The 10,000-nt window shown below is 39.7% G+C and overlaps 1 protein-coding gene across 1 annotated transcript in view; it reads left to right on the top strand.

Annotated features, from left to right (window-relative positions):
- The window catches only part of LOC138030697 (fibroblast growth factor receptor 1-like), a 14,938-nt gene that overhangs the window by 2,050 nt on the left and 2,888 nt on the right, over positions 1-10,000 (top strand). Inside the window, exons 4-10 of the mRNA XM_068878577.1 lie at positions 1-71; positions 849-864; positions 1,240-1,279; positions 7,735-8,029; positions 8,402-8,512; positions 8,761-8,951; positions 9,996-10,000. The exon at positions 1-71 is cut by the window's left edge and continues 46 nt beyond it; the exon at positions 9,996-10,000 is cut by the window's right edge and continues 121 nt beyond it. Of these exons, the coding sequence (XP_068734678.1) occupies positions 1-71; positions 849-864; positions 1,240-1,279; positions 7,735-8,029; positions 8,402-8,512; positions 8,761-8,951; positions 9,996-10,000 (729 nt within the window). The remainder of the gene's footprint in view (positions 72-848; positions 865-1,239; positions 1,280-7,734; positions 8,030-8,401; positions 8,513-8,760; positions 8,952-9,995) is intronic.

The raw sequence follows: 10,000 nt of genomic DNA, 5'->3' as shown, positions 1-10,000 counted from the left end.
GTTAGTCATTGGAGTGTTGGTAGTCACAGTCCTTTCAGTTGTAGTGTACCCCATCATCAGGCGAAAGATACGTAAGTTTTAGAAAAGTGTTTCCTCTTTACTACTGGCTCTACACCACCAACGTAAGGTAAGAGGACAGGGGCACCCAACGTCATTTTTCGGAAAGTAACTGTTCGGACGACGATTTGAGATCTAGAATTTTCGGAACATTTTTTCTAAAATTTCTTCCTTGCCCGCCGGTCTTATGATTTTCGAACATCTAAAAGATGGTATAATTGCCCATTTTTAACGGATTTTTGCCCTAAAAAGCTGATCTAGAATTTTTGGGAGCCTTTTTTCTGGCTGAAAGTTTCGAGAAGGTAAGTTTTGATTCCTATTATTTTCGGATCACTAGACTTTCCGCTAGGAAATCCGAACAGATGAAAAATTTTTAGGGGATAAAAATATGCCTATATCTACCGTTTAAATACTAAGAAACGTTTAACAATGCTTTGTTTAAGTGGTTTTGAACTATATTCTTGTCGGGTGCCCCTGAGAGGAATTTAATAGATGGACACCAACAAACAATAGCATTTTATGAACAAAACAATTATGCCTCTGTACGTGTGTTTTTAAAATTTGTTTATTCCTTTTTCCAACGCGGCATGACTAAGTAGAAAACGCGAAAGCAAAACATTGCATTTTAATGTAGTTTTTTTTTTCCCTTTTGGCTCCCTTGGGCAACCAATGTTGTGCTCAGTAAACGAGGCACCAAGGGAAAATGATTGGTGTTCTTGTCAGAGCTTTGTTTTTTTTTAGAGCTTTCCATGTTTATAGGAACTTTACTAAAATACTTTTCTCTTTGTCAGGTCATGGACGTGATCGGTATGTACATGTAGGCGTTGTTGATTTCTTATGTATCTTTTGTTGTTTTATATATATTTTCCTCGACATCTCCCCCCCCCCCCATTTTTTCAACAAGCAATTCTGGTTTTTGCATTTTCCATTCAACAATTTGTACGTGTACTTTATTCATTTATTTACTTATTGTTTATTTATTTATTTCTACCTTGACTTTGACAATCCTCCCACTTTTACTCTTACTGGAAATATCGCGTTCAAGAAGTTGTTTTGGTAATTTTATGTTATCGTGCACATCCGGCAAAGTATTTGGTTTATTAGCTGCCAGATTAAAAGGCATTTGAAGCAAAGTATTAAGAACAGTGATTTTACATTGATTGTAAAACGTTTTCCTTTTAGGCCACTTGGAGAACCTGAAGTCGTACCATCGTCTCATTTTGTAAGCTCTTTAAGATAAAACGATTTTGTTTTTATGCAAATGTGACGTGAGTCAGTAAGATTTCTTTTTTGACAGTGCTCCGTGATATTGTTTTGAAGTTATTGCTAATACTTGAGCCTCGCCGTCTTGAATTGGCCCCATTAGAGGCGAAAAGATTTCTCTCTAGCCTCTTGTTATCGCCCTATGTAAAGGAATGCAGGTGACCCAGGATTCCAGATCCCAGCCTGTGGATTCCGGATTCCAAAATCACTGGCTCCACCGAAATGAATCCTGGATTCCATCGAAATCTTTGGATTCAGGATTCCGTACGATGGATTCCGGATTCCAAAGGTTGACATTTCCTGGATTCCGGATTCCTTCACATCGGGCGACTCGTTTTGTGTGGCGTTTGAAAAGAAATATATGTGAAATACATGAATTTAATTCCTCAAAAAGTTGCTCTCACCAGTAGGGGAGTTAAATTAAAGCTTAAATAGGAGTTAAACTTTAGGGGCTATTGTAACTTTACATAAGAGTTAAATTTAATTCCTCTGGGGTAAAATTTAACTCTTCCGTGGATGTAACATTCCAGTTTAAAACTGCGAGTGGAGTTAAATAAACTCCTCTTTTGGGGTCATTTTGAGGAGTTAGTATAACCCCCATTGGCGGGTAATCTTAGAGTAAATGTAACTCTCCAAGAAGAGTTAAAACACCTCTATGTTAGGAATTACTTTTGTGGAAACGTTGCAGCGGTACGCAATTTCGACTCCCTTGTGTTATATTATACGCGAAGGGAAACTCTCACAAAAAGACGACAAACCTTACCACTTTGTTGTTTACATGGCTCAGAACACCCCTGTCGTTTGAAAATTTAGGATCAGTGCATACAAGTGTCAGGGGCTCAAGAACACCTTTTCAAAAGAAAGTTGACTTTATTGACGACTGCCGCGTAAATGTTAATGCAACGGGTATGATGAATTAGATTCATTTCCATTCGTGCAGTTACACCCTCCAGAGAGCTAGCTATATACGATAGTTTCTCAAAAGTATATTTGTTGGCAGAAGGGAAAAGATTCTTCATTTTTAGCACGTTTTTGTGTTTTTAAAAATCCAATTTTAACATAATTTCAGTCTACAATAGTTGAAATGTTGCCATATTTGTAACTTTAATTGGTTTACTATTATTATATTTATCATTATCATTATCATTATCATTATTATTTCATAGTCGTACTACTCAGCTTAAGTTTTTAACAGGTGGTAAAATTGTGGTGTCGGGCAACAACAAGTTGCCAAGGAACACCAAAACGTTTCTTTTTCCTGGCCTTTACATTTCCAATACTTTTCTTAGTATCCTTGCTGATCCCAGCAATGCAGACTTCTGGATTAAGATAATTGATGTGTCTACTCCTATGCCTTTTAAGTTGCCCTTCAATCGCAAGGGCACTGTTCCTAAAGCCCCCAATACAATTGGTACGACTTTGGTTTTCACTTCCCACATTCTACTTAATTCTCTGGCCAGATTTTGATACTTTTCAACCTTCACGGCCTCCTTTTCTTTTGCTCCACTGTCTTCTGGAACTGCCACTGTCCGTATGCTGAAGTCCCAAAGGAGTTTTCCAGTACGCTCACAGGGACGTGATTGTACCATTTATCATTCCGGTGGAACCCGCATTTTCCCGACAGATCCCAGTGAATTGCCCTGGCCACATTATCATGTCTTTTCTTGTGTTCTTTCTTTGCCAATTTTGAACAACCGCTGACGATGTGACTAACAGTTTCATTTTTGTCTCTGCACATTCTACATTTAGCATCTATCTGGGATTTGTCAATGGTTGCTTTAATGTAATTTGTCCGTTTTTGCTTGATCCTGTGCAGCAATTATTAGTTCTTCTGTCTCCCTCTTAAGACTTCCAAGCTTCAGCCAGCTCCATGTTTCCTCATTACTATGGTCTTCAGTCTCTCTTACAAATTGTCCATGTAGTGGCTTTTCTTTCCATTCTTGGGTGTTTTCAGCCCTTCTTCTTACTTTAAAACTGGTTGCTGTTTCCTGACTTCCAGTAACCTCTGCCCTAACTGCTTTCAACAGTTCTTCTTCACTTGATTGGACATACCTTTCCAATGATAACCTTGCTTGGTTTATACAGTCCTCTACTGATATGACTCCTCTACCACCGTGCTTCCTTGGGACGTAGATTCTTGCAACACAGTCTCTTGGGTGCAGGCCTCCGTTCATTGTTAGCAATTTTCTTGTTCTGCGGTCTAGCTCCTTTAACTCTTGTTTCGTCCATTCAATTATTCCCCCAGCATATCTAATGAATGACACTGCCCACGTATTTATTGCCTGGATCAAATTTCCCCCATTTAATTTTGTCTCTGCAACTTTTCTGACGCGCCGTAGATATTCTTTCTTGATCTTTTCTTTCATCTGCCTGTGTAACATTACATCGGCTTCCAGTACTCCTAAGTACTTATACCCTTCACCTTCTATTAACGATCTTATGTTTGTGTCATCAGGTAGTGTGATACCCTCTGACGGTGTCATCTTGCCTCTCTTTATTATCAGTACTGCACACTTCTCAATTGCAAATTTCATCCCAATGTCGCTGCTGAATATTCTCACAGTCTGTATTAGCGAATCTAGTTGGTTCGGAGGTTTCGCATATAACTTCAAATCATCCATAAACAGGAGATGGTTGATTTTTATATTATTTCCGTAAGAGTATCTTGCTTCAAACTTTCTGAGGAGCAGGGTGAGAGCGATCATTGTTATCACGAACAGTAGTGTAGACAAGGAATCCCCTTGAAAGATACCTCTTTTTATGTCCACACTTCCAAGGCTCTGGCCATTTGATATAGGTTCTGTCTTCCAACCATTCATAGAGTTGGCCAACAGGTTCTTAATATGATGAAATGGTATATGAAATGAACCATATATGAACTGCGGATATGAAATCAAGTGAAGCTATGATCTTCGCAGTTATGACCGCAATTTTTACAATTGCGTAAAGAAGCCTGAAAGATTCAGGACTTCAACAGGGTTTGAACCCGTGATTCATTCCTCACGGGACCATTAGAACCCACAAATGACCAGCTCCCAACGTCAGTGGCTTCATAGCTCAGTTGGTTAGAGCGTCGCACCGGAATCGCGAGGTCACGGGTTCAAACCCCGTTGAAGTCCTGAACTTTTCAGGCTTCTTTACGCATTGTGAAAATTGCGGTCATAACTGCGAAGATCATAGCTTTACTCGAGGTTCTTAATATCTTGGGCAATGCCCACAACGCCAAGGCATTCTAGAATCCATGGGTGGGGTATCATATCACAGGCCTTCATATAATCGATCCACCCTAAGGCAAAATCTTCTTCCTCGCTTTACTCTCTTTTCAGATCATTTTATCAATGAACAGTTGGTCGTTGGTCCCTTGAGCCCCTTTCCTGCAGCCTTTTTGTTCATCAGGTAGTATATATCCCGTGTCAACGAATTCATACAGCTTGTCAGATATTATTCCAGTAAGCAGTTTCCATATTACTGGTAGACAGGTTATCGGGCGGTAGGTTCCTGCTGCTGCACCTTTTTGTGGGTCTTTCATGATGAGTATCGTTCTGCCTTTTGTCATCCAGTCAGGGACAATGCCAGTATCTAAACACGACTGAAGGTTGTTTGCAATACACATATGTAGGGATGTGAAATTCTTCAACCAAAAACCCTGCACTAGGTCAGGCCCTGGTGCTTTCCAGTTTGGTACTTTCTTCAGGAATTGCATCACTGTCTCCACACTGATACATATGTTGTCTTGCTGAAGGGGCTCTATCTCCTCCCTCAACCTCTGTAGCCACTCTGCTTCCTTCTCATATGTTGTTTCTTCGCCCCAAATGCCATCCCAATATTGCTTGGCCTCCTCAGGGTCAGGTGTCACCTGGGAACTGTTACTGTTACCGTCGAGCTCTTCATAGAATCTTCGTTGGTTCGTTTCGAACATTCTGTTCTGTACAAACTGCTTATTCCTGTTCTTATATCTCTACAGCTTCTTAGACTTGGCAATGAGTCGTTGTTTGAGATCTTCGTAGACATGCTTGAGGCCATTCTTTGCAAGCTTATACTTTTGTTCTAGTCGCCACTTGTGGTGTTCTTTAATTGTTTTCCCTCTTAAGAGTGTATCCACTCTGCTTAGGTCAGCTCTCATGTCTTTGATTTGAGACTCTAGCCTTTGTTTCCACAAAGGCTCCCGCTTCTGGGACCTTTTCCCAGTCTTCAGTCCTAACCTTTCTGTAACAACCACTGCTCCAGCATAGAGGAGCATGTTAGTAGCAGTTATTTCCTCTACATCAACTTTTACCAGTACCCCATTTACCTTCTTAACTTCTTCTTTCAGTTTCTTCCTATTTGCATTTTGCAATGATGGTAAGCCTTTTCTTTCCTGACTATTGACTACTTCCACAATTCGCCAGTAAATGTCCTTTTCTTCATTAGAAAGCCCTTCAATAATTTTTGCCCTTTGTTGCTCGGTCTGCACATCTGCTGTCACATTTTCAGTTCTCTTGTCAAATGCATCTTGCTCACCACGGTCAGCATTTGTCTGACGCTCTACCGTCACACCAGGCAGTCCAAGCACTTCATCTACATCCTCACCTTCAGTGTTAACCAATGCTTCCCTTTTCAGCTCTTCAATCTTCATTTCCGACAACCACACATTTACTTTAAATGCTCTTGCTTGATCAGCTAACCTCTGCTCGCTGGTCTCCAATCCTCCGTTTCTTTCCACTTGCTAATCAATCGTTTTCGGTATCCTTTGATACCAGGATTACTCATAAATGGCGCACTTCATGACTAGTTGGTTTACTGCCTTGGTCCATATCGTTCTAGCAGTAGCTGGATAACGACCTGGTGCTGGCTGCTGCTCCCCAGACACCCTGCCGGGCGTGACACCTTCACTTGGAGCTTGGGTCTCATTTACGCCGTTTACGTCTCTATCTTCATGATTCATCTTCATTTTGGAAGAGTTGCTATGTCACCCACTAGCTAGGGAGGATTGTTTCTCGGAGTTCCCTTCTCCTAGGAGGGTTGCCATCCAAAGCTAAGAGTCCCTCCTATCCCTTTGCTGTTACCCTAACTGGGGTGGCTTAGGGCTTACTAACACTTGCCAAAGGTGTTACCCCAGACTCTGGTGGGCGGAAGTGTCCACATTCCCGAAATAGGATAAGACTCAAGCTAGCCTGTCCTACCCCAGTGCCCAAATTATTATTATTATTATTATTATTATTATTATTATTATTATTATTATTATTATTATTATTATTATTATTATTATTATTATTATTATGAGAGACTTTATTGATATCTCCTCGAGTGATTTTACAACATTTGTGGGCCTGTGGGCCTGGGCAATGGTGCTCATGTAGCTATCCGATAAACCCTTGACTATGGTCAATCTAATAAATTACGATGTAATATTGTAAAACTTATATATGCATATATAGTTAAGAAAATAAAAGTAGTAAATTCATAGAATCTTATAAACGAAAAGAGAAACTATATACATCTTCGTCATCTATAAACGATAATGTGATTCACTGTCTCACCCTTCTGTCCACACAATCTGCACAGAATCTATTCATGTTGAATTTAGCATAGGTTGTTCGTAAGGCTTGCAGCGTTGAGATGATCAATCTTTAGAGATAATCACTTTGAAACGAAAAACTTCTGACGTTGCAAAACTGAAGAAAAAAATATCCAGACTGACATATCTAGATGGTGGCAAATGATAAAGAAAGAGAGATAGAAAGTATTGGACTGCCAGTGAATTTAAAAGCTTGGTCGTAAAATATGTGCAGTCGAACCTTGCTAATGTTAACGTCACAGCTACTCCTGGACCAAGAAATCCCAAGAACGTGATCAACCTGAAATGGTCGGGCGCTGGACGTATCCGGCTTTACCGATGAGGGATATAAGAAAAACAACTGTGGAGCTACATTAGACACGAGCGACTCAGCTGCTGCAGGACTCTGATCTTGAAGAGTTCAATTTATAACCGTGCCTCTGTCACTGCCTCGGTGTTGCGTCCGTTGTCGTTCGATGTTGTGTCTATTGGGGCGAAAAAGCATATGTTTGCTAAAGATTAAGAAATGGGTCATAGTGATGTATAGTTAGGATCTTGGGAGAGCAAAACTCTGGGAGTGAAAGTCGTCTTCTGTAACTTCGGCTGCTTATTAAATTGTGAAACGTGTAGGTGGCAGGCAAATCTCTTCTCGATGTATGGGGATGCTGAAGCATACATAAGGCGGTTGGAGCGTACTTGAGGCGTTTTTCCTAATTTTTTAATGAATTTTGATCATTGCAGCCTTCAAACTAATTAAATTAGTTTTATTGCAGAAATTTACTAGTTTGTATAAATGTATCTTGCGTTTTGGGTCTCCACGGACACAGCCATCACATCAGTTGCAGATGTTGACTGAATGTCTTCATTCCTAACTGTAGAACGACGGCATTGAAATGGAAAGGAACGGTTCCGACGGCATTAACAGTACTAGTAGCCCTCTTCAGGAAGTGGCAATACGTGAAGTCACAATAAGTTGCGAAAGTGCCCCTTACTCGGAGATAAGTGACTATGCTTTGCTTAATCCCGGAACTCGATCCTGGGAAGTCAAGCGGCAGTACGTAATGATTGATAAGGTGATTGGACAGGGATCCTTTGGACAAGTTGCACAAGGAAGAGCTTCAGAACTACCATGGATGGCAGGAACAATAACCGTGGCTATAAAGATGCTTAAAGGTATTAAACAATGCATGTTAATCTTATGTATGAGCTTTACCGTACTTTACCCGTCCTAAAAAGCCATTTACCAAAATGCATTTTTAAAAAAATGGAAGATTAAACCTATTATACCTTAGGTTCAGATAGAGTCGCCAAGTAAGAGTATACATTCGTGACCTGAGAATGAGATCCGAGTCTTTCCAAGAATAACCCCCTCATCCATTTACAGACAGATATATTTTCTTGACCAAGTGAAAAACATCAGAACGGGGCTAAATTTCGAAACCCCGATTATCTCGATGAAAATCAAAGAAAGTAACTGCAGCGGCGTCATCGAGCCATACCTATTGTCTTACTATGATAAATGTCTTCTTTTATTGAAACATGCAGCAAATTCTCATGAGATGGAAAGGAAGAGCCTGTTGTCAGAACTTGAAGTGTTGAAGACTCTTAAACCTCACCCACATGTCATTAAACTTCTGGGATGCGTCACTGTATCAGGTATTAGTTACAAACGTCTTAAAAAAATTCGAAGGCTACAAGTTATACCACTGGGATGAGGATGAATTTTTCTCTGGGGGGCGTGGGGGGGTGGGGGGGTTGTATTTCTACAGCAGACTTGTCTTTTAATGTCCTTGGAAACGTGGTCGGCTTTGTCGCGATAACGGTCACAATTATTTGCTGTTAAAGAGATAGCAATCATGTATTAACTGGTATTTTTCTTTGTATGAAATTTTTTCTCATCCAAGATCCCGTACTTGTTCTTATTGAATATGTCCCGTATGGCGATCTCCTGGGTTACCTGAGAAAGAGCCGTGGATTTAAAGACACTTACTTCAAAGACCCGGATGTTAAGCCGCAAACAAGTCTGAGTTCATTGCAGTTAATGAATATCTCTTGGCAAATAGCTGATGGCATGGCTTACTTGTCTTCAAGGAAGGCAAGTTGTCGAATGGAAACTGAATACAAGAAATTTCTCTATCGTATCTTTCTTCTATTATAAAAGATTAGGTTATCTCTATTATTAAAATTGGTTGACGGTCATTTTGCCATTTGCAAAATTCAAAACAAAAAGTCTTGAAGGAAATTAACGAAGACAGTAGAAAAAGAGGATCAAGCGTGAAGAAAGTATTGTTCAGTGTATTATAAACAAACTTACATGTTGTGTTCGTATAACTCAAAATTAGTAGATAGGTTAGAAGTTTTGACAGTTCTGTAATCTGACCCCGGTAAAGGCTCGTCGATTTTTGAGAGACGGAATTTCCAAAACATCACTCATGCACATATTAATTTCGAACTGTTCAAATAAGTGACCCAGCAGGTAAGGGAGCGGGTCTCAAGTCACTTCTCGGTATTTAAAAATGTCCGCTTTTCGTACTCAAAGTTGTTGATGGGACTACATTGCTATAGCTTCTACTAACGCACTGAGCACATATTGCATGGGTCCGTTAGATGTTAACTGCAGTGCAGTTCAACCGCAGGATTTGACTTTGTTCGATGACATTACTGGAATTATATTGCATTTCATTTATACATTCGTAATATGCCAATTAGACAATCTTTTATAACAGCACCTTCCAAGTATTATTTTATTCAGTAGTCACAATGTTGACCGTCTTTGTAGTACGTGTGTTACACTTGCTTTTTCGTTTTCTGTCTTATCGTTAGCTTTCTCTTTTCTCTCAGTTTATCTTTTATTAAAAATGTATTTGAAGTTAAAGGTATACAATTAGTTTACTTAATATATTTTTGCCCTTCTCCTTCTTTCCTTTTGCTGGTCTTTTTTTCTAATTAATGTAGCCACTTTACAAACTGGAGGAAAAGAACTGTAAAAAGACAAAAATGGATTTTGCCCGGTTCAGGAAAAGTTGTAATGTTTCAGTTATGGATATGTAAGGACATTTCATACCAGGAAAGGCTTTGACAAACGTTTGATAGCCGGTGTTTCCTTAGTTGAACAAAGTGCTTGTTAATGTTATTTTAGATTAT

The sequence above is a fragment of the Montipora capricornis genome, chromosome 13 (assembly GCF_036669925.1).
Source record: "Montipora capricornis isolate CH-2021 chromosome 13, ASM3666992v2, whole genome shotgun sequence".
NCBI classification, from domain to species: Eukaryota; Metazoa; Cnidaria; class Anthozoa; order Scleractinia; family Acroporidae; genus Montipora; species Montipora capricornis.
This window is presented reverse-complemented; position numbering and strand designations above follow the sequence as displayed.